Source organism: Nicotiana attenuata, chromosome 1 (assembly GCF_001879085.1).
Source record: "Nicotiana attenuata strain UT chromosome 1, NIATTr2, whole genome shotgun sequence".
Classification (NCBI taxonomy): domain Eukaryota; kingdom Viridiplantae; phylum Streptophyta; class Magnoliopsida; order Solanales; family Solanaceae; genus Nicotiana; species Nicotiana attenuata.
In genome coordinates, this window is record NC_031989.1 from 36,220,558 (window position 1) to 36,245,353 (window position 24,796).

The 24,796-nt window shown below is 40.5% G+C and overlaps 1 protein-coding gene across 1 annotated transcript; it reads left to right on the forward strand.

Moving 5' to 3' along the window:
* LOC109235058 lies at positions 17,934–24,164 on the forward strand. Its single transcript, XM_019401068.1, has 2 exons — positions 17,934–18,079; positions 23,483–24,164. Exons 1-2 carry the CDS (start codon positions 17,934–17,936, stop codon positions 24,162–24,164), a joined length of 828 nt encoding a protein of 275 aa, XP_019256613.1.

Genomic DNA, 24,796 nt, shown 5'->3' on the forward strand with positions numbered 1-24,796 from the left:
TCTGCATTTTCTTCCATGTCTGTAAAGTGTTTAACATTAACAACGCTAGAAAACATGCCTATAGGAACTGTCAATCAATTCTGAATTACCTCACTCGTTTTAAGGTAATCAGTCAGTAATAACGCGTTATCAATTGCAGAACTTGTATTATTCTATTAAAACTGGCAACTCTTATGTAACCTGTTTACTTCTCTTCTGAAACCAGTAGATATCATGCCTATAAAGTTTCACCTAGGCAAGCCTTAGGGTAAAAGCTGTAACTGCATCAGTCTTCAATAATTGCAGCCAGGCGGACCTAATGCGGATTTCTTATCTAAAAATGTGGGTTGAACCAGTCCGCTTAACATTTAAGTTTAATTCAGACCTAATCAGTATATGTAAGGCATGCTAAACTACATTTTCGTGATTCTGAGGAGGCTTATGTGAGCCTTTTATTGTTATGTGTACCCCATAACTGTCCTATATGTTTTGTTTGACGCATTAGAATTTTTACCTTTCTAAACTCTTGAAAAAGCCCAAAATTTCCTTCCCTTGATAGGATTAGAAGTCCCAAATGCCTCCGGGACTGATAGGATTGGGACGGGTAATAGCATGCTATAGGTAACGATACCATTTCGCGCTTAATACCTTAACGGGGTGGGAAAGGGTAGATATGGATATGATGACCACGCGATAACACCACGTGTATAAACGGTTACCGGGTGTTGTGTGGGGTGATCCATATTATGTATAAACCTAGGACCCCTTCCCTTATTTGTCCATTTTATTTTTGCCAAACTTCAGCTTTTAAACTGCTTTTAACTTGCAACAACTATGTAAAAATTTCTCTTTTACTCTTTTATTCAAGCTTTTAAAACTGCTTCCTCTATCAAAAATTCAGTTTCTTTAACTTCCTTAATCCCTTGCAACCATTATGTGAAAAATCCCTCTTTTTATTTGTAATTCTTGCTTGTCTACTTGTTGTTTGCATTTAAAGTCACAATTTTAGCATGGCCGGGAACCACACTAGTGGATCTCGAGGGGTGCCTAACACCTTCCCCTCAAGATAATTTCTAGCCCTTACCCGAACTCTGGTTTTCAAAATTCAAAACCCTTAGTGTCCTAATGCACTTAATCATTAGGTGGCGACTCTTCAAATTCAAAAAACCCAATTCCCAAACGGGAATAGAGTTGTCTTCCCGAATGTCGTAAACCCGATCTCGCTTTAGAGAAAAAGGGGGCGTCGAAACACAAGACTACTCTATTCCCAAAATCCAAAAATCTCTATTCCCAAAAATCCAAAAGATGCCACTTTAAGGAATATCTCTATTCCCAAAAATCCAAGTCAAGTTTACGAATATGGGATCCTAAATGACAATATCCCTCCCAAATCTGGTACTCTGACACATTTAAAGAGTATCTCTTCTTTGGAAAAGGATCCAGTATCAGCACAATCCCATCCTAATTTGGCCCACTCACTCACAAAAGGTCAATCTAACGTGCCTGCACCTGCTCAACGTACTACACGCTCTCTTCTCTTCCCCGACGTTTCCTCTTCTAGTAAAGGTGATCAATTACCTGTTACAAACCCAAGAACCAATACTAGCTTTGAGGTGACACCCCCTGTCAATCCCTCACGATTATTTGCAGAAGGCAAATCGTCCCACACGAAACCCAAAGAGGAGATGGACTATAATGTGTCTCCCCCTCCACTACTTCATTCACCCCTAGTCACACCACAAGCCCCAATCGCTCTATTCTCTCCGATGGAAAACAACAACAACCCTCCTTCCCAAACACAGACCATAACCCCCTTTACCATCTCCACCACCCCAATGCCTCCAGAGCTCACGCCGGAGTCATGGTTGGAGATTATATTCCAAGGACACACCCAGAACCTCCAAATGATGGTTGGGTCGGTCCCAATGGAGATAACTATCCAAACACTACTAAAAACCTAGTTTTAGCGACGGACAAATTCTATAGCTAAACAGAAAACGTCGCTAATCTCATTTAGCGACGGACTAGCGACAGATTATTAAGAAATTCTGCTGGCTGCGGGCGATTTAGCGACAGATTAGCAATAAAGTTCGTAGCTAATTCCAATTTTTTTGTAGTGAAAATCCCAGGTACCTTAGCTCGACTAGCCACACAGCTTCTCCGCCGGAGTCTGGCAAACTTTGGACACCAATTATGGATGTCCACTCTACTCCAAGCCCAATACGTGAGGCAGCGACAACCCCTCTCCATGGAGGAACTCAACACACTCATGGGCCAGCTTTTCCAGACAATGCCCTTCTTCCCACTCATGAATCTGGAGGCTCCATTCCCATCTCCATCATTCCAACTCTGGCCACCAATAGTCTAAGTTCCTCAGCCACCACCATCACAACCACTCTTTTGCATCGATCTTCTGAGCAGGGGCACCACCATGCCATTGGACTATCTCCGAGATTCCAGTGTGGACCTGGAGAACATGCTAGAAAAATTAGGGATGCCAAAGAAAAAGGACTTCCTCATGCAGGAACCCCTGGAGATAGAGTTCAAAGTTTGATGCCCAATTCCAATCCCCTGTTGTTTGGAAATCTGGGGGGATTGTTCTAATGTGGAAGGATGATCTGCTTAAGCTATAGAAATTAGCTACTAATCCACAGGGAGTGCATGTCATGGTCAAGGTAATCCCCTCCTCCACTAAATGGATTTTTTCTGCAATATATGCTAGTAACTATGTCAATAATAGAAGTATGCACTGGAATACATTAGATATCTGGCTTCTGTATATGGGGGTAGTTGGCTTGTTGGAGGAGATTTCAATGAACTCCTAAAAGCCAGGGATAAGTTTGGGGGGAATAGCTTGAACACTAATAGAAGCAATAGGTTCTAGAAATGCTTAAACAATTGCAAATTAGTGGACCTAGTGTAGACATGTAATTTTTGACCCGCACATTAGAATTACCTTTAATAGTCCTAGTATTTTTAGGATATTTATTTTAGTTTATTTCTATAGGATCTTACTTTATTATTAATTTTAATTCTATTTTTAAGGCACAAAAAATTGAAAAATACAAAAATAGTTTCATGTTTTATATTATTTCTAATTAGTTTAGGTTATAAATATTTTTATAGTGATATTATTTTAATTTTATCATGACTTTAACGTATTTTTCTTTATTCTTATTTTAATATGATCCAAATACCAAAATGTCTAAAATATTTCATGCACAACATTTTAGGTCTTAATTGTATTTAGAATCTAACTACATAATTTAATTGCTTTATTAAATAAAAAATCAAAAAATATTGGTCATCTTTACATTTTTAGCTTTAATTGAAAATTTGTAATTTCCTTTCATTAGTCTTAAGTTAATTAATTATTTTTTTTTATGTTAGAAATAGACAATTAGTGTAATTCTACAAATTAGATTTAGTTTAGGATTTTTAAATTGAATTTATTAAGCTAAAAATCAAGAAAAAGAGAAAAAAAAAGCTTGTTAATTCGGATTGGGCCACAACCATTTTAAGTGGCCCAATTGCCCCAAGATTAACCCCTGAGCCCAACAGTCCCCACGACTCGCCTGTGAAACCCGCCGACCCGCCCTAATTCCCTCTTTAAATCCTAGCCCTCCATCTCAATTAATCCAATGGACCATGTTTTATCCGACCCCATATAAATACAACATTATAACCATTAACCCTAAACCTAAAATAACGCCAAAACGGCGTCCCATCCCCTCCCATCCGTCTACCGCCCAAGACTTGCCGGAAAACTCACTGATTCCGGCGAGTTAACTCATGGTCCCCCCTTCTCTTCTCTCCTTCCTCCATGTCACACATTCCGTACTAAACATCATTATTTTCACGCGATTTTCTCTTCATTTTTCTTTTTCGAAATTGTCTCTTTTAGGCGAGAATAGAAAAATGGGGTGCGTAGGTGTAATATGCTAGATTTAGGAAATTATAGAAGCAGCAATTGTGTATATTATTGATAGAAGAATCCAAAATACATTCAATTGTACAGTAGAATGCATTTCAATAGCTAAACTAATGAACTCTAATCAGCTGCTCCAATGGCGGTTACCTGAAATGAGAGAAGGAAGAAGAAGAATGAGGAAAAGAGAGAGAGAATCGAGAGTGAGAAGAGAGAGAGAGTGAGAAGTAGTTAGAAGTTTACCAGATTCATAACTGCTTCTGAGTTCTTCAACGATTTATTTAATATGTTGAAATCTAATTTCAGCCCTTGGATTGTAACTAATCTCGACCGTTCACTTTTACTAATTGCAACGACACCGTTCCTCTTAATGGTCATGTGTAGCTCACGTGACCCCCTCTACCCAGCCCTAATATACATGCCTCTTTCCCATTTCTTCTAGATATTTCCACTCCCCTTTCCTAAATCATCTGCGTTCGTAACAATACCTCCCCCATAGAGACTGACCTTGTCCTCAAGGTCGGGAAATTGACTCCTTATATAACCCCAATCCTCCCATGTGGCTTCTTCTGGGCTGAGATTCGTCCACTGAACTAGCACTTTAACCTGGACAACATTATTGACCTTCACCATTTTGCGTTCAAGGATTGCTAAGGGCTGGACCAATATCCGACCATGCACTTCACGTATCGGAGGCTGAAGCTGTGGTTTCACCTCTGGACCTACTTGCTTCTTCAATTGGGAAATGTGAAACACAGGATGGATCTGGGAAGTCGCTGGGAGCTCTAAACGGTATGCAACACTGCTATCTTTTGTAGAAGTTTGTAAGGCCCAAAGAATCTGGCACTAAGCTTAAGATTCTTCCGAACTGCAATAGACGACTGTCTATATGGCAGTAGTTTGAGATAGACCCAATCTCCTACCTCCAGGACCCTCTCAGACCTGTTCTTGTCAGCATAGAACTTCATGCGAGCCTGGGCTTGTACCAAGTTGTCTTTGAGGATGAGTAACATCAGTTGCCTTTGAGCTAAATTAGCTCCCACTTTTGTCTGTGTTGACTGAGGTAATGACCCTAGGGGTACCTGTGTAGGAGGAAACCCATAAAGTGCTTGGAAGGGGGTAGTTCGTAGAGAACTGTGATAATTGGTGTTATACCACCATTCAGCCAATGGTAGCCATTTCAGCCACCTTTTAGGAGTAGCAAAAACCATAGATCGTAGGTAGGCTTCTAAGCAACGGTTGAGTCTTTCTGTCTGGCCATCTGACTGAGGGTGATAGGCTGTTGACAGGTTCAACTTAGTACCCATAGCTCTGAAAAGTTGTTGCCAATATTGACTAGTGAAAAATCTCTGTTAGTGACTATAGACTTAGGTAGCCCATGTAACTTGTAAACCTCTTGTAAGAATACCTCAGCTACTTCTTTAGCGGTATAAGGATGTTTTAAAGCCAAAAAATGACCGTATTTGGTCAATCTATCCACCACCACTAAGATTACATCCTTATGATTAGAAGAAGGCAAACCTTCGACAAAGTCCATAGCTATGTCTTGCCAAGGCATCTCAGGTATTGGCAATGGCTGAAGTAGACCAGGAGAATGGACATTCTCATGCTTCATCCTCTGACAAATGTCACACTCTGAAACCCATTTGGAAATATTTGTCTTCATGTTTGGCCAGTAGAACACCATTCCAACTCTCTTGTAGGTCCCTAATTGACCAGAGTGCCCTCCCAAGGGGGATTGATGGAGTGTTTCAAATATTTTAGTTCTCAAATTAGTTCCTTTGCCCACCCAGATTCTGTTGTCAAACCTGATAATACCTTGCTATAGAATGTGTAACGACCCGACCGGTCGATTAGAGTTCTAGCGCTCTGTTCAGCAGCTTGAGGTCATGAGCAGCTTCATTTCAGGTGTTATGACTTGTACGCGCGGTCGGAATTGAGTTTCGGGAAATCCGGAGTTGATTTGGGAAGAGAATTCTTATTTCAGGAGCCTGAAGTTGAAAGAATGAACTAGGATGCGAATTTTGAGCAAACGACCTCGGAATCAGGATCCGAAGGTTCCAGTAGGTTCGTATGATGATTTCAGACTTGGGCGTATGCCCGGTTCGGGTTTTGGATAACCCGGGAGTGTTTTGGCGCCTATTGTGGAAGTTAGCATTTTAGAAGAAATTTCATTGGTTTGGCTTGAAGTGCATTTCAGTGTTATCGAGGTCCGTTTGGGATTCCGCGACTGTGAATAGCACCATACGGTGATTCTGGAGTTGGGGCGTGATCGTAAGTGAATTCGGAGGTCCGTAGGTCATTTTGGAGCCATTTGGCAAAACATAGAAATTTGAAGGTTTTGAGAAGTTTGACCGGAGGTGGACTTTTTTGATACCGGGGTCGGAATCCGATTTCGAAAGTTGGAGTAGGTCCGTAATGCCAAATATGACTTGTGCGCCAAATTTGAGGTCAATCGGATGTGATTTGATAGGTTTAAGCATCGGAAATAGAAGTTTGAAATTTTGAAGTTCATTAAGTTTGGATTGGAGGTTGATTCGTGATTTTAGCATTGTTTGATGTGATTTAAGGCCTCGAGCAAGTCCGTAACGTGTTTTGGAATTGGTTGGTAGGTCTGGTTGAGGTCCCGGGGGCCTCGGGTGGATTCCGGATGGTTAACGGATCGAAATCGGAATTTGGAAGAGAGCTGAAGGTATCTGGTTGCTGGTGTTTTCGCTTCTGCGGTTGGGTAGCCGCAGAAGCGGCCCCGCAGAAGCGGAAAGGGAGCCGCAGAAGCGGTTTATGGTCGAAGGCTCGTGGACCGCAGATGCGGTCAAGGTTCCGCAGAAGCAGGACCGCATCTGCGGATGTTGGATCGCAGAGGCGAGAATGGGAAGCCTAGGGAGGACCGCAAATGCGGTCAGAGTTCCGCAGAAGCGGGACCGTATCTGCGGATATTATACCGCAGAAGCGGAAAAGGGCTAGGTCATGGGAAGCCGCAGAAGCGGCGGATTGTCCGCAAAAGCGGGACCGCTGATGCGGTATTGCTTCCGCAGAAGCGGAAATACCTGGAGGCAGTAGGATGTTTAAAAATCGGGATTTAGCCATATCTCTCATATTTTTCATGGCTTGGGCGATTGTTGGGAGAGCTTCAAGTGGGATTTTCGTCATCTATGTTAAGGTAAGTTACTCCTACTCATTTCCAAGTTAAATACAAGATTATATCATGGAATTAGACATGAAAATTGTGGGAAAATTGGGATTTTTGGAAGAAAACCTAGAAACTTGATAAATTGGATTTTACCACGAATTTGAGCATGGAATTAGGAGTAAATTATATGTTTGAGCTAGTGAAGCTATGGGTAGAGTATATCTTTGAAAAATTTCGGATTCCGGGCACGTGGGCCCGAGGGCATTTTGGTCAACTTTCCGATCGGAGTTAGGAATTTCTATAAATTAGATTGTAAAGAATAATTGAGCATATATTAATGGAATTGCATAACCATTGGCTAGTTTTGGAGCGTGGTGCATCAGTTAGAGTCTTCGGAAGGGCGTGGAATGCCTGATTTGGATCTTCGGAGCGAGGTGAGTCTCCTTTCTAACCTTGTAAGAGGGAATTGTCCCCATAGGTGAGTTAATTGGTTATGTGCTCCTATTTGTGGGGGCTACGTATGCACGAGGTGACGGGAGTCCGTGCGTAGCTACTATTATGCTATTGTTCGGGTAGTTAGGACCCAAAAACATGTTATACTTGGATTATTTGTAAGCCCTATGGTAGCTTGAATTGCTTAAGTCACATGGAATTCGTAAATAAATTTCTAAAGGGATTAAACTGTACTTCTTAAAATTTGTTAAAGGAGAATTTGATATATTTTGATAAATATTCCCTGATAAGTTCTTACTTGATTGATTGAGCATGTATCTCTCTGTGTACCTGCGTCGCATGTATGATTCGCGAGCAAGGTATGTGTTTATTTTATGTTGACTGCGTCGCAGATTATTTCGCGAGCGGGGTAATAGATGCATCTATAGGCGCGCTGTCGACCCTCGGCAAGTGCACATTTCTTTTCTGTTGGACCGGGCCGTCGCCTCGGCATGATTTGCGCATGATATTTTTATATATATTGATGCACGTGAAATTCTAAATGATGATATTGCCCTTCATGGCTTGATGTAAATTGATAAGATAAAAAAAGGTAAACCTTGAAAATCCTTTATTATTTGTTGAAGGTGTATTGTTTGTTTTCCAGCTTTGTGAGTTAGTACTGCCTTATAAAATCCTTGATTTCCTCACACATGTAGTATATTATTATTGGACCAATAGTAAGTGTCAAAGTTGACCATCTCGTCTCTACTTCTTCGAGATTAGACGGGATACTTGCAGAGTACACGTTGATTACGTAATCATACTACACTTCTGTGCATTTTTGTTGCACAGGTATAAGTAACTCTAGTGGCCTACTGGGCGTAGCAGCACGGATGACTCTGGGACTAGGTGAGCTGCATTGTTCGAGGCGACCCGCAGCTAGTGTAGTTTCTTTCAGCATTTTTATATTTATTCCCTGTCCACTGTATTTCGGACAGATGTTGTATTTTATTTTCCTTATTAATAGATGCTCATGCACTTGTGACACCGGGTTCTGGGATGGTTTTCGAAAGATGTGTACTAATAGTTATTTCTTAATTTGAAATGAAGCAGAGATTGTTTTATTTATGAAAAATGGAAGGAAAAACCCTAGATTTTCCAAAGGTATTAAAAGGGAATTTAATTGATAATTTAGTTGGCTTGCCTGACAGAGGTGTCCGGCGCCATCACGACCCGTAGTGGTTTTTGGATCGTGACAACATGGTATCAGAGCACTAAGTTCCTAGGGTCTCACGAGTCATGAGCAAGTCTAGTAGAGTCTTGCGGATCGGTACGGAGACGTCTGTACTTATCCTCGGGAGGCTGCAGGACTGTTATGAGTACTTCCCTTCTAGATTCCTTATCGTGCGATTTGACTTCATGTGAGGCTTATGCCTTTGTTTCTTTCTTACTCAATCTTATGCAACGCGAAGCACTTGATGTAAATCAAAAATTGAAGAACCGTAATGGTACTACATATGTGATACGGGATGTTTCTCCCGGTATAGCTGATCAGATTATTGTCATCGCCTTATGGAAGAATATTTTATTGTTTCAGCCCAATAGCGGTATTTTCGAGGGCTTTAGGGCTAGGCACAAGTTGCCATGATGCTTATGAATGAGTATTCTGCTGTAGTGATATGATGGTAGGGTGTTGCCCACGTGTCGGGGTAGTGTATGACTTCGAGAGAGGTTTACTCAGTGCATAATCAAGAGATTTAGTATTTTATTCCCGGCAGGGGGAAGGTAATCGGACTAAGGATGGTCGGATGCAGACTGGTGGAAGTAATGAGACTTGGTAGTTGCAAACGTGGTGGGGTTCTCTTCTATATAGGGGTGTTGTCATCCTAATTGGACGTATTAAGTTTATCGGTGTTATGATCTTCTACAATTCGCCGTTGGGGCAAGATATTGTGAAATAGTGTCAGAGGTACAACTATCAGATATCGCAGGGTGCGGTGGTTTAGGATTGAATCAGTATTTCAAACATTGTCGGTTCGAGAAAGATGACCTTCGGAAAAGCTTGGAGTTAGTAACAAATTGTGGATTCAAGTTCTATGAGAATACATTTTATTAAGGCAAACAACTGAGCAGCAAAAGATGAGAAAGACATATGGGAAGTGTCAGGCGGAGTTTTAAAACTTCTATGAGGTCGGATATAAGAAGCGCAGGTTGAGTAGTTGATTAAAGAAGTGAGTTAGCCCAAAGTGGGAGAGTGGCGGAGCTGCGAAGGGGGGCTTGGTGATAAGATGACTACGCGCCTTAAGAAGAGTTCGGAGCGATTTGAGAATAGTGGCGCTTGGCTATTGGGGTCTACGAATCTAATTTGAAGTAGGGATTCTGGTGCGGCAGGAGACTTAATATAACGGAAAGGAGCCGTTTAAATGAAGAAGGATGCAGCATAAATTTAAATCGGAAGGATGTTGTCGCACATTTAAATGATGTCCACGAGGGGTAAATGGACCTGTGCAGCTGAAGAGTGAGCTCAGACTCAGGAAGGGTCATTGAGGTCGTAGTGATTGCACCCCGTGCGGCAGTGTTGGAAGATGCCGGGGAGAGCTCTTATAGGTGGGTTACCCAAGTGGGTAGGTTAGCGGTCGCATGGTTGGCGAGGCTTCTGCAAAGAATTCTATTGGGTATGTAGCGAAGAGATCGATCGAGCGAATGCGGTGGATGATTTAGAGTATAAGAAGGGGATTTTACAGAAAGATCTCGAGAATTTTGGCGGTTGATTGTGCAAGGTTATGCCAATAAGAGATAAAAAGGGCGGGTGAGTTCCAGATTGGTGAAATTATGGCTTCAAGCCAAGTAGGAGAGTCCCACCGCTTATGATGTGGTTGCAGAGTTAACTACTTGCGAGGTTTCTGGTTATTAGCATATTGATGGGTTATTTCAGCTACGGGTAAAAGAATTAAGCTTGTTAGCAGCCTATGAGAAAAGGCGCAGAATGTTCTGTGATGCTTTGGCTTGCAGTTTGGCATTTGGGAGGTAAGGAATAATTCGTGGGATTTGAGACGGCATAGTCTCGTGATTCAAGGTCACTCGAGATGCGTGCAGATGGAATATGTTATGTGACGGATGGAGTTAGTATTATCTCTAAGGCAATCAAGGATAAATTGGGAGAAGGTAGATCGATTGGCCATAGTTGAATTGGCATATTGGGGTTAGCGATCAGTTTCCTCAGCATGATTAAGTTGTGCAAGTGATCTGTGGCGGTGCGTATGAGGCTTGTCAGCCTCCGTAATTGATATTATTCTGAAGCATTCTACGGTTACGGGTATTCACCTGTGTGCTGCTATGGTTTCCCTAAAGTGAGTTCAGTGAAAAGCTTGGATGTGATGAAGTATTAATCTATCAGCAATTCTGGGACTATGATGAAGAATCATGTCCTACTGTTCATGGATATAGGTGCAGCGAGTAGTATGGAATTTGAAATGAGAATCAAAGCTGCAGTTCGGTGTGGACAAAGATGTCACAAGCTCGAATGAGCAGGAAAGGAGTTTCGTTGTTTAAAGTAAGTGGTATTGTCATCAGTGCCACCTGAGAGCGGTGCTTTGTGAAAAGGGGCTTTGCGTCCTGGTTAGGGATTCTTGATCGCTTTTCGGCGTTAGTGCAACCGGTGGTTTGGATGTGTGGACCTGTTATGTGTTTCGGAAGATCGTGGGAGCGAGCCCCACAGGAAGATCGTATAAGTGAGGCATGAAGTCACCTGATTGATTGAGAAGTTACACCAAGTATGAAGAACTGTGATGATATCGTTAAATTGAGAATACATGCCTGGAGGGCACTCAGTCTATTAAGTTGTGGACCGTGGAGGATCTCTCCGGTTATGATGGTTGTCCTTGTGTGTTATGGGAAGAGGGAAACTAGTATGGACCTTTGAAAGGTTATTGGCTTAGTTTGATATGATCGGGACCGACTTGAGGTCGGTGGATGGATTTAAATGTGAATTTGGGCTCTATGTCAGGTCAGTTATGTTCATTTCAGTGATGCGCTCCTTATGTAGGAGTAGTTAGGGTGTTATTTCATTGGCAGATATTTCATGAAGTGATGCGTTGCGCTGTGCGAATTGTGAGACGGCTCGAGAAATTGCTTATGTGTTGAGGATCCGTGTGGAAATGTTATATTATGAGCAAGATGGCTCTTGAGATTCAGATTGTATATCGCACCTCAGTCGTGCTTGAGTTTTGTAGCTTATGACGCTATATGTTCCCTCAAAGATGGTATTAGGCACTTAGCATGCTTATGACCGATATTCGGTATTATGGTTGTAATGAGCAAATTTCGCTCGGTGTGCAATCTCCTTATACAAGGTCTATGATATTCGAATCGGGTGGTACACCGCAACAATGTGATGTTGAGCACAGTTACCTATATCAATTTTATGTGCTTCGTTTCCTGGTTTCTGAGGAAAGCTCGTATTAGCCGTGGGCCCGCTTCGCATGTATGATTCGCGAGCGGGGTGTCGGTGTAGTATGTTGCCTGCATCGCATGTATGATTAGCGAGCGGGGTAATTGGATTTCCTTTCCAGAGTTCGTTTTCATTGTATAGTGTTCCAATTGGTAGCCTATTGGCACATTGCGGCATCATATGTGACTTGATTATGCCCGGGGTGGCTTATTGCCGGAGCAGTTCGTACTGGGTGAGATGAGATCATTGGATTCAGGATCAGTGTAATCTGACTGTATGGAATATATTAAGGAGTAAATATCATTATTTGGGTCAGAATATGGTAATGTTTGTTGTCTAAAGTATAGACTCAATGATTGGTTGACTCGGCAGTTGATTATGAATTTCTGTACATCTTTTCCGTTGTGGCGGTATTGTAAGAGTTAGAGTAAGACATGTGTATGTCGTGGGGTGCAATGGGAGCATCAGATTCGTGGAATTTCGACTAAGTTGATCAAAAAATGTTATTGTGGTCCGGTGAGTAAAGTGATGCTAGGTATGAATTCAGCAAGATTATGCGGCTGCATTGGGTACAGCGTGTGGTGATTAATATGGTGATCTTATGTTGGAAACAGGCTTGGCAGAGGATTTCGGGTGCTGGAATTGGGCTTTAAGGCGTATCTGCTTGAATAAAAGAGAATATCTTCAGAGTTGATCGAGCTAATGTGCTCAACTGAGTTGTGGTAGCGATGGAAGGAGCATGGGAAGTTAACCAGTGATTTCAGACTACTTCAGTGTAGTTCTCAGCACGTTCGAGGACGAACGTATGTTTAAGTGGGAGAGAATGTAACGACCCGACTGGTCGTTTTGAGTTAGCGCTCCGTTCAGCAGCCTGAGGTCATGAGCAACTTCATTTCAGGTGTTATGACTTGTACGCGCGGTCGGAATTGAGTTTCGGGAAATCCGGAGTTGATTTGGGAAGAGAATTCTTATTTTAGGAGCCTGAAGTTGAAAGAATGAACTAGGATGAGAATTTTAAGCAAACGACCTCGGAATCAGGATCCGAAGGTTCTAGCAGGTTCGTGTGATGATTTCAGACTTGGGCGTATGCCCGGTTCGGGTTTTGGATAACCCGGGAGTGTTTTGGCGCCTATTGTGGAAGTTAGCATTTTAGAAGAAATTTCATCGGTTTGGCTTGAAGTGCATTTCAGTGTTATCGAGGTCCGCTTGGGATTCCGAGACTGTGAATAGCTCCGTACGGTGATTCTGGAGTTGGGGGCGCGATCGGAAGTGAATTCGGAGGTCCGTAGGTCATTTTGGAGCCATTTGGCTAAAGATAGAAATTTGAAGGTTTTGAGAAGTTTGACCGGAGGTGGACTTTTTTGATATCGGGGTCGGAATCCGATTCCGAAAGTTGGAGTAGGTCCGTAATGCCAAATATGACTTGTGCGCAAAATTTGAGGTCAATCAGACGTGATTTGATAGGTTTAAGCATCGGAAATAGAAGTTTGAACTTTTGAAGTTCATTAAGTTTGGATTGGAGGTAGATTCGTGATTTTAGCATTGTTTGATGTGACTTAAGGCCTCGAGCAAGTCCGTAACGTGTTTTGGGATTGGTTGGTAGGTTTGGTTGAGGTCCCGGGGGCCTCGGGTGGATTCCGGATGGTTAACGGATCGAAATCGGAATTTTGAATAGAGCTGAAGGCATCTGGTTGCTGGTGTTTTCGCTTCTGCGGTTGGGTAGCTGCAGAAGCGGCCCCGCAGAAGCGAAAAGGGAGCCGCAGAAGCGGTGTATGGTCGAAGGCTCGTGGACCGCAGATGCGGTCAAGGTTCCGCAGAAGCGGGACCGCATCTGCGGATGGTGGATCGCAGAGGCGAGAATGGGAAGCCTAGGGAGGACCGCAGATGCGGTCAGAGTTCCGCAGAAGCGGGACCGCATCTGCGGATATTATACTGCAGAAGCGGAAAAGGGCTAGTAAGGGGAAGCCGCAGAAGCGGCGGATTGTCCGCAAAAGCGGGACCGCTGATGCGGTATTGCTTCCGCAGAAGCGGAAATACCTGGAGGCAGTAGGATGTTTAAAAATCGGGATTTGGCCATATCTCTCATATTTTTCATGGCTTGGGCGATTTTTGGGAGAGCTTCTAGTGGGATTTTCGTCATCTATGTTAAGGTAAGTTACTCCTACTCATTTCCAAGTTAAATACAAGATTATATCATGGAATTAGACATGAAAATTGTGGGAAAATTGGGATTTTTGGAAGAAAACCTAGAAACTTGATAAATTGGATTTTACCACGAATTTGAGCATGGAATTAGGAGTAAATTATATATTTGAGCTAGTGAAGCTATGGGTAGAGTATATCTTCAAAAAATTTCGGATTCTGGGCACGTGGGCCCGAGGGTGTTTTGGTCAACTTTCCGATCGGAGTTAGGAATTTCTATAAATTAGATTGTAATGAATAATTGAGCATATATTAATGGAATTGCGTAACCGTTAGCTAGTTTTGGAGCGTGGTGCATCAGTTAGCGTCTTCAGAAGGGCGTGGAATGCCGGATTTGGATCTTCGGAGCGAGGTGAGTCTCCTTTCTAACCTTGTAAGAGGGAATTGTCCCCATAGGTGAGTTAATTGGTTATGTGCTCCTATTGTGGAGGCTACGTACGCACGAGGTGACGAGAGTCCGTGCGTAGCTATTATTATGCTATTGTCCGGGTAGTTAGGACCCAAAAACATGTTATACTTGGATTATTTGTAAGCACTATGGTAGCTTGAATTGCTTAAGTCACATGGAATCCGTAAATGAATTTCTAAAGGGATTAAACTTTACTTCTTAAAATTTGTTAAAGGAGAATTTGATATATTTTGATAAATATTCCCTGATAAGTTCTTACTTGATTGATTGAGCATGTATCTCTCTGTGTACCTGCGTCGCATGTATGATTCGCGAGCAGGGTATGTGTTTATTTTATGTTGACCGCGTCGCAGATTATTTCGCGAGCGGGGTAATAGATGCATCTATAGGCGCGCCGTCGACCCTGGGCAAGTGCACATTTCTTTTCTGTTGGACCGGGCCGTCGCCTCGGCATGATTTGCGCATGACATTTTTATATATATTGATGCACGTGAAATTTTAAATGATGATATTGCCCTTGATAGCTTGATGTAAATTGATAAGATAAAGAAAGGTAAACCTTGAAAATCCTTTATTATTTGTTGAAGGTGTATTGCTTGTTTTCCAGCTTTGTGAGTTAGTACTGCCTTATAAAATCCTTGATTTCCTCACACATTTAGTATATTATTATTGGACCACTAGTGAGTGTCAAAGTTGACCATCTCGTCTATACTTCTTCGAGATTAGACGGGATACTTGCTGAGTACACGTTGATTACGTACACATACTACACTTCTGTGCATTTTTGTTGCACAAGTATAAGTAACTTTAGTGGCTTACTGGGCGTAGCGGTGCGGATGACTCTGGGACTAGGTGAGCTGCATTGTTCGAGGCGACCCGCAGCTAGTGTAGTTCCTTTCAGCATTTATATATTATTCCCTGTCCACTGTATTTCGGACAGATGTTGTATTTTATTTTCCTTATTAATAGATGCTCATGCACTTGTGACACCGGGTTCTGGGATGGTTTTCGAAAGATGTGTACTGATAGTTATTTCTTAATTTGAATTGAAGCAGAGATTGTTTTATTTATGAAAAATGGAAGGAAAAACCCTAGATTTTCCAAAGGTATTAAAACAGAATTTAATTGATAATTTAGTTGGCTTGCCTGATAGAGGTGTCCAGTGCCATCACGACCCGTAGTGGTTTTTGGGTCGTGACAAAATGAGCTTAGGTTTTCCAGAAGGGTCTGCTATCAACTCAGCTATCAGTTGTAGTGCATCAGAGTCACCCTCATAGCTTTGACATACTTCTTGCATCCAAGTAGGATCTGATGAGGTAATGGCACACAAAGTAGAGTCACCTTCCTGTCTCCTGGATAGAGCATATGCTACTCTATTCTCTGTTCCTCTTTTATACTGAACCTCATAATCTAAGCCCAGTAACTTAGTTAGACCTTTCTGTTGTAGTGCTATAGTAATTTTCTGCTCCAATAGGTATTTGAGACTTTGATGATCAGTTCTTATAATGAAATGGCCCCCCATTAGGTAGTGTCTCCACCTTTCTACTGCATTTAGTACAGCCAGGTATTCCTTCTCATAGGTAGATAGGCCTCTATTTCTGATTGATAAAGCCTTGCTGAAGTAAGCAATAGGTCTCCCCTCCTGTAATAGAACTGCCCCCATTCCTGTGGAACAAGCATCTGTCTCTATGATGAAGGTTTTAGTAAAATCAGCTAATGCTAACACAGGAGTTGTTGACATGGCTGTTTTAAGCTGTTGGAAGGCTGCTTCTGCTTCATCAGACCATTGAAATGAATTCTTTCTCAATAAATCAGTAAGAGGTCTGCTAATATTTCCATAGGCTCTTACAAACCTTCTGTAGTATCCTATAAGCCCTAGGAAACCCCTTAATTCCTTGACAGATTTAGGCCTTGGCCACTTAGTCATGGCTTCAACTTTGGCAGGATCTGTAGCTACCCCATTTCCTGAAATAATATGCCGAAGATACTCTACACTATCTTGTCCAAATGAACATTTAGATAACTTGGCAAATAATGTTCTTGCCTCAGAATTTCCAGCACTTGTCTTAAGTGTATACTATTGTTATAGACTGAAGGGCTATAGACTAGTATGTCATCAAAGAAGACTAAAACAAATTTCTTGAGAAATGGCTTAAACACATCATTCATAAGACTCTGAAATGTAGCAGGAGCATTAGTTAAGCCAAAAGGCATGACTTTGAACTCATAATGGCCTAAATGAGTTCTGAAAGCAGTCTTATAGATATCAGTCTCCTTCATTCTGATTTGATGATAACCAGCCCTAAGGTCAATCTTAGAATAAATGGAAGAGCCACTCAATTCATCCATTAAATCATCTACAAGTGGAATAGGAAATTTGTCTTTGACAGTCAACTTATTCAATTCTCTATAGTCAATGCAAAATCTCCAACTACCATCCTTCTTTTTAACCAATAAGACTGGGGAAGAAAATGGGGAATGGCTGGGTTGTATAATTTGATTAGTAATCATCTCATTAATTTGCTTCTCTATCTTATTTTTTTGAAAGTAATTGTACCTGTAAGGTCTCAAGCTAACTGGATTGGCATTGTTCTTCAGGGGTATGTGGTGATCACAGGCTCTTCTGGGAGGCAGCCCTTTGGGTTCAGCAAACACATCTGGGAATTCAGCAATGACTTCAGAGATTGCTGCATGTATTCTTTCTTTTTCTACACTTCCTGGTTCTGGCTGGGCTGTTATAGTAAACAAATGAGCCCATATAGCTTGACCCTTCTTCAACATCTGCTTAACTCCTATGACTGTCATGCTCTTCAGTTCTGCTTGACTGTAGATTCTCTTCAACTCTACCCTTTTGCCCTTATGAGTAACCTGCACCTTATACTCTACAAAATCCAAGAGTACAGGGTTATGTCCCTTCATCCAATATCCTCCTAATATCATGTCATTACCCCCTAGTATCACCAATTTGACTGAGTCTTGAAATTCTACTCCCCGAATTTTCCATTTTAACTTTGGACAAGTGTGGAGACTAAAAATGGGATTTCCATCAGCCACAGTAACTCTCATAGGAACTGCATCACTAATGGTGAAAATCCCAGGTACCTTAGCTCGACTAGCCACACAGCTTCTCCACCGGAGTCTGGCAAACTTTGGACACCAATTATGGATGTCCACTCTACTCCAAGCCCAATACGTGAGGCAGCGACAACCCCTCTCCATGGAGGAACTCAACACACTCATGGGCCAGCTTTTCCAGACAATGCCCTTCTTCCTACTCATGAATCTGGAGGCTCCATTCCCATCTCCATCATTCCAACTCTGGCCACCAATAGTCTAAGTTCCTTAGCCACCACCATCACAACCACTCTTTTCCATCGATCTTCTGAGCAGGGGCACCACCATGCCATTGGACTATCTCCGAGATTCCAATGTGGACCTGGAGAACATGCTAGAAAAATTAGGGATCCCAAAGAAAAAGGACTTCCTCATGCAGGAACCCCTGGAGATAGAGTTCAAAGAGCAGTCAGGAGAAATGCTTATTGCTCTGTGCCCCAAAAAATCCTAAGCTACAACCCTAATGGGCAAGGGGAAGGGAATCAAAAGGAAAGCTCCAACCAAAAACCCCATCTTAATGAACTTCATACTATAGAATGTTAGGGGTGCCAACAGTGCAGAGTTCCGTAGGCCCTGCTCATCTATGGTGAAGCTCCATAATCCTGCCATGCTGGTCTTGCTGGAGACTAGAATGGCAGACCACAAACACCTAACTTCTAAGCTCAAGTTTGATGCCCAATTCCAATCCCCTGTTGTTTGGAAATCTGGGGGGATTGTTCTAATGTGGAAGGATGATCTGCTTAAGCTATAGAAAGTAGCTACTAATCCACAGGGAGTGCATGTCATGGTCAAGGTAATCCCCTCCTCCACTAAATGAATTTTTTCTGCAATATATGCTAGTAACTATGTCAATAATAGAAATATGCACTGGAATACATTAGATATCTGGCTTCTGTATATGGGGGTAGTTGGCTTGTTGGAGGAGATTTCAATGAACTCCTAAAAGCCAGGGATAAGTTTGGGGGGAATAGCTTGAACACTAATAGAAGCAATAGGTTCTAGAAATGCTTAAACAATTGCAAATTAGTAGTGTAGACATGTAATTTTTGACCCGCACATTAAAATTACCTTTAATAGTCCTAGTATTTTTAGGATATTTATTTGAGTTTATTTCTATAGGATCTTACTTTATTATTAATTTTAATTCTATTTTTAAGGCACAAAAAATTGAAAAATACAAAAATAGTTTCATGTTTTATATTATTTCTATTTAGTTTAGGTTATTAATATTTTTATAGTGATATTATTTTAATTTTACCGTGACTTTAACGTATTTTTCTTTATTCTTATTTTAATATGATCTTTGAAAAAAATAACAAAATGTCTAAAATATTTCATGCACAACATTTTAGGTCTTAATTGTATTTAGGATCTAACTACATAATTTAATTGCTTTATTAAATAAAAAATCAAAAATATTTGTCATCTTTACATTTTTAGCTTTAGTTGAAAATTTGTAATTTCCTTTCATTAGTCTTAAGTTAATTATTATTTTTTTTATGTTAGAAATAGACAAACAGTGTAATTCTACAAATTAGATTTAGTTTAGGATTTTTAAATTGAATTTATTAAGCTAAAAATCAAGAAAAAGAGAAAAAAAAAAGCTTGTTAATTCGGATTGGGCCACAACCATTTTATGTGGCCCAATTGCCCCAAGATTAACCCCTGAGCCCAACAGTCCCCACGACCCGCCTGTGAAACCCGCCGACCCGCCCTAATTCCCTCTTTAAATCCTAGCCCTCTATCTCAATTAATCCAATGGCCCATGTTTTATCCCACCCCATATAAATACAACATTATAACCATTAACCCTAAACCTAAAATAACGCCAAAACGGCGTCCCATCCCCTCCCATCCGTCTACCGCCCAAGACTCGCCGGAAAACTCACTGATTCCGGCGAGTTAACTCATGGTCCCCCCTTCTCTTCTCTCCTTCCTCCATGTCACACATTCCGTACTAAACTTCATTATTTTCACGCGATTTTCTCTTCATTTTTCTTTTTGGAAATTGTCTCTTTTAGGCGAGAATAGAAAAATGGGGTGCGTAGGTGTAATATGCTAGATTTAGGAAATTATAGAAGCAGCAATTGTGTATATTATTGATAGAAGAATCCAAAATACATTCAATTGTACAGTAGAATGCATTTCAATAGCTAAACTAATGAATTCTAATCAGCTGCTCCAATGGCGGTTACCTGAAATGAGAAGAGGAAGAAGAAGAATGAGGAAAAGAGAGAGAGAATCGAGAGTGAGAAGAGAGAGAGAGTGAGAAGTAGTTAGAAGTTTACCAGATTCATAACTGCTTCTGAGTTCTTCAACGATTTATTTAATATGTTGAAATCTAATTTCAGCTCTTGGATTGTAACTAATCTCGACCGTTCACTTTTACTAATTGCAACGACACCGTTCCTCTTAATGGTCATATGTAGCTCACGTGACCCCCTCTAGCCAGCCCTAATATACACGCCTCTTTCCCATTTCTTCTAGATATTTCCACTCCCCTTTCCTAATTCATCTGTGTTCGTAACAGTAGGATCGAGTTACACTCGATCTACTCCCTCCATTTGTCTTATCTCGTCCATTGTAGGGATTTTCGGATAAATATTTTGGGATTTGTTTTGTGGTCCCACGCATTTTCTTGGTGAAGAAGAAGAAGATTCAAGAGTGAGCAATTTTTTTGGGGTCTAGACAGGAATTTTGAAAGAAAAAGTGGAGAAAATTAGGGTTTCACAAAAATGTTTTTTTTCTTCTCACTTCTGGTTTTGATCTTTGGTTGTTGAATTTTGTTTAGATTTCGAAATCAGAAAAAATACCAAAAAAAAAATATAATATAGTTCTGCCTTCTTCAGTTTTAATTTGGAATTTTGGTTTCAACGTGGAGATTGATTGAGCCGAAATCGAGATTGCCGTCGAGTTTTTGGTTGCTGGTTCGGTTCCTGTTTATCTGCTGCTGTTATTTCAAGTATTCATTGTCGGATTTATTTGTATTCGATTCCAAACGAACTTAATTGAAGAATTTCGCATTCTCAGGTTCATTTCTTGACTCTTCCTTAGTTGCTTTGGTGTTTGATTGAAATATGATGAGAGCCTGGTTCAGTTGGTTTATAAGTTATTCAAATCTCTGTTTGCTTTAGATGAAAGTGTTGGCTTATGAGATTAACAAGTAGAATTCGATCCAGTTTGGTGACTGCTAACAAGGTTTTGAAGCCGCCCAGTGATTGCTTGCGATTTTCATGAATATCTCACTTGTTTGATCGATTTTAAACGTGAATGAGATCTGAAATTATCCATTTTATGGTTTGGTATGAATCTGCCGGGTTTCTTGTCCTGTTTTCCCTCTTTGTTGACTGATGATCACGTCCGAGAACCTTCTTTTCTTGACTTAAATCTGTCGGCGTCCCTAGTCGACGTTTTGATTAGTTTTGTTCTGTCTTCTATTTTTTTTGAGTTGGTGTCGAAGCTGAGAATGTACAGATTCCCTAAAGTTGAATTCTTCTGTTAATTAAGTTTAGTATGAATTACATTCCCAGCAGATTCCCTAAAGTTGTCTCGAACCAGTCTGCTGTCCGAAACTTGGAATTTTCATATATCTAGTATAGCTGTCAGTTTATTTCATCCTGTGATTTTGAAGTTATCTCTGGCTTACCGCTTCATGGTTCCATAGGTCTGTTATGGTGTTTACTTTGTTAACTATTTAGTATACCTCCTCTGTTGCTTTAGAGCTAATGTATGATAAATTAGAATCTATTTGAAGTCTAAAATCCTTTATAAAAGCCTCCAGATACCTGCAGCTCATTAACACTGTTAAGAACACTATGGCTCTGGCACGTTTTCGTGTTCATGTATTGCTTTGACTAGAATTTATATGGAAATTTGTTTATTGTTTTCCCTTCTTTTCCTTGTATGTAACTTGGTCATTGGAAAAAAGGATTCCAAGAGATCTTAAGCGGCTCTTACCACATTTTAATTCACTTCTTTTGACTTGTCTCATTTAATAATTGTTTCTTCTGCCATTTTCCTTATTTGCTTATCTCGTGTACTATGGATGTTTGTTTGGTTTATTATTAAGTCAATTTGCCATGCTTTGTTTGTTTTGGATATTTGACTTGCCTGAGCATAGTCATATGATTGTGCAACGCGACGGGTACATGGGAAGGGGGAAGATAGAGTCCGTAGTAATTTCATCTTGTTTTAGGATTGGACTCGGTCTAAATGTATGAAATAAAAGTTGAAAAGATCATGAGTATGAAATGAAACTTTCTTTTATTTAGTTTTCGTTATTTTTTAATTTTTTACTGCTAGTAACATGTTTTAGGCTGACCACACTCGGGTAGGAAATCTTTAGGTTTTCTTTTTCTCTTTTATTCGAGGTGAGAAGTCGTTCCTTTAGTTAAATTTATCCGGGGAATGCCCCGTAGACTTTGTATATATTTTATCCGGGGTATGCCCCGTAGTATTTGTATCTGTAGGCCGAAAGTAGAACTCTTAGTATTTTTATCTTTATTTTCATTTTTTAATTCTCGTTTGTTAGGTGGGGACGACCTCGAGCTTTTGTGTGTTTATTTTTCTTTTCTGTGTTTATTTTTACCTCAACTTGAATATTTTAAAAGCCAACTAGATCAAGTACGCAACCGTGACTTTCGTGGGACTTGGTGAATGCCTAACACCTTCTCCCTGAGTCAAATGAACCCCATTACCTAAAATCTTTGGTGCCGACTAGGGGTGTTCATAAAAACCCGAAAAACCGAACCAAACCGAAAACCAAACCAAACCGACCAAAAAAATCGATACTTTTTGGTTTGGTTTGGTTTTGGTTTTGAATTTTAAAAACCGATCAAATTTGGTTTGGTTTTGGTTTTAATCAGAAAAAAACCGAAAAAAACCGAACCAAACCGCCTATAGGAGTATCTATTTCAAATTTATTATTACACCTATATATATATGTATATTTTTGTACAAAGTTTAAAAAATTTAATGGTAAATGTTAATAGTTTGTACTTTTAGTATAGTTCTTTACCTTTACATTCTAGTTTGATTGGTAGTTTTCTTTTGTTAAGTGTAGGAATCTATTTCGTGTTAAAAATAATATAGCTTTAATTGAGCCTTAAATTATTCATTAGTATTTGATTCAATTATCAGCAATATATCTTGGTAAATAATAGATTTCTCAAAGGGCAATTGATTTGATAGTGTTACTTTGAAAATGTGGTCGCCGGAATATGTGTTTGTGGTGTATGTCTTATATTTAAGAAAAAACCGACAAATAACCGAAAAAATCGAAAAACCGACAAAACCCGACATAAACCGAATCGAGAAAAAACCGACTTAATTGGTTTGGTTTGGTTATAATATTTTAAAAACCGACCTACTTGGTTTGGTTTCTTTTTAGGGAAAAACCGAACCAAACCGAACCATGAACACCCCTAGTGCCGACTTAGTTTTGAGTCCAAAGTGTTTTAAAAGGAAAAATAATTTTTAAAAAAAAGGGTGGCCTGGCACACTGAAATCAAATGCCAGGTGGCGACTCTAAATCTTTTGTAACACAATATTCTTTGTCACTTTTAATTAAAAACCCTTTTTGAGCTTTACAAATCTTTTTATATTTTAAATAGGGTTAGTGAGTTTAAAAAAAAAGGGTGTGACACATAGGGTTTAAAGGCTCTAAATATACTTGGTCTAATAAGAGATACTCCAATAAGCAAGACCTAATCCTAGAAAGACTATAGGTGCTTTGCAACTGATGCTTGGACTGAGGAATTCCATGAATCTACTGTTATACACCTTCCTAGGACTCACTCAGATCACTGTCCTTTTCTTTTAAGCATTTCCCACCAGAATCACAACAGGGCAAACAAACCCTTCAAGTTTGAATCTATGTGGTGTAGACTTCCTCCCTCTTGTGGAGGACCGTTTTGATGCTAGGCTTGATATTCTGGAAGCTACTTATGTCTTTACCAACAGAGTAACTGACTGGAATAAACATGTCTTTGGCAACATCTTCCATAGTAAAAGGCATATCCTTGCGAGACTTTCTGGTATTCAGAAGTCCAATGCCTGCCCCTTTAGCATCTTCCTTCAGGAGTTGGAAGCCAAGCTCCAACATGACTTTTATACCATTCTAAAGATTGAGGAAGACTTCTGGAAGCTTATATCCAGAATTAGTTGGTTGAGTGAGGGTAATGCTAACACCAAATTCTTCCATATATCCACTCTTAACAGAAGAAGGAGGAACATGATCATGTCCTTCAAGGATGAGGTAGGAACAACAGTCAGAATCCCCAGGACATTAAAGACAATCATCAACTACTTCACTAAAATCTATACCACTGAACATCACAACTCAGTGCTGAACAGGATTCACATCACTGATAGTACTAATATACTGAATACCAGGGAGCAAGACACCATTGACTCCACATTTAGGCTCTCTGAGATCAAGTGTGCCTTGTTCTTCTTCAAGGCCATGAAGGCACCTGGGCCTGATAACCTCCACCCTTTCTTCTACAAGAAGTACTGACACATAGTCTTTACCAGTGTTATCCAATTATGCAACACTGTCTTTGCCACAAGTTTGGTCCTTCCTGAAATAAACCAAATCAATCTTTGCCTCATCCTTAAATTCCCTAATGCCACCATGTTGAAAAACTTCAGACCAATTGGTTTGTGCAACACTCTGTATAAGTTGATCACTAAGATAATTGTCAACAGAATCAAAACCAATGCTCCAAAACATCATTGGCCCTACCCAGTCCAGCTTTCTATCCAATAGAAGAGCCACTGACAATTCCATCGTGGTCCAAAAGTACATTATCCACTTCCAAAACATGAAAGGCAAGAATGCCAACATGATCTGAAAGTAGACTTAGAGAAGGCTTTCAATAGGTCAGAATGGTCTTTCATCAGAAAATCCCTTCTCTTCTTCAACTTTCCCATTAAGGTTACCACCCTCATCATGTCCTGTCTCACTACAAGCTCCATCTCTATCCTAGTCAATGGTACTTATACTGAGTACTTCAAACCCAGTAAAGGCATTAGGCAAGCGGATCCTATGTCGCCCTACCTATTCATCATATGCATGGAAAGGCTCTCCAGAGATATTGAAAATGCTGTATCTGAGAAGGATTGGTGTCCTATCAGTATCAGTAGGGG

Bases quoted from the DNA above. Each gene is read 5' to 3' on its own strand.
- LOC109235058 (XM_019401068.1), top strand. From the start codon at position 17,934: ATGCCATTGGACTATCTCCGAGATTCCAATGTGGACCTGGAGAACATG. The intron at 18,080-23,482 runs GTGCCCCAAAAA...ATTTCCCACCAG, and splicing joins GGAGAAATGCTTATTGCTCT to AATCACAACAGGGCAAACAA.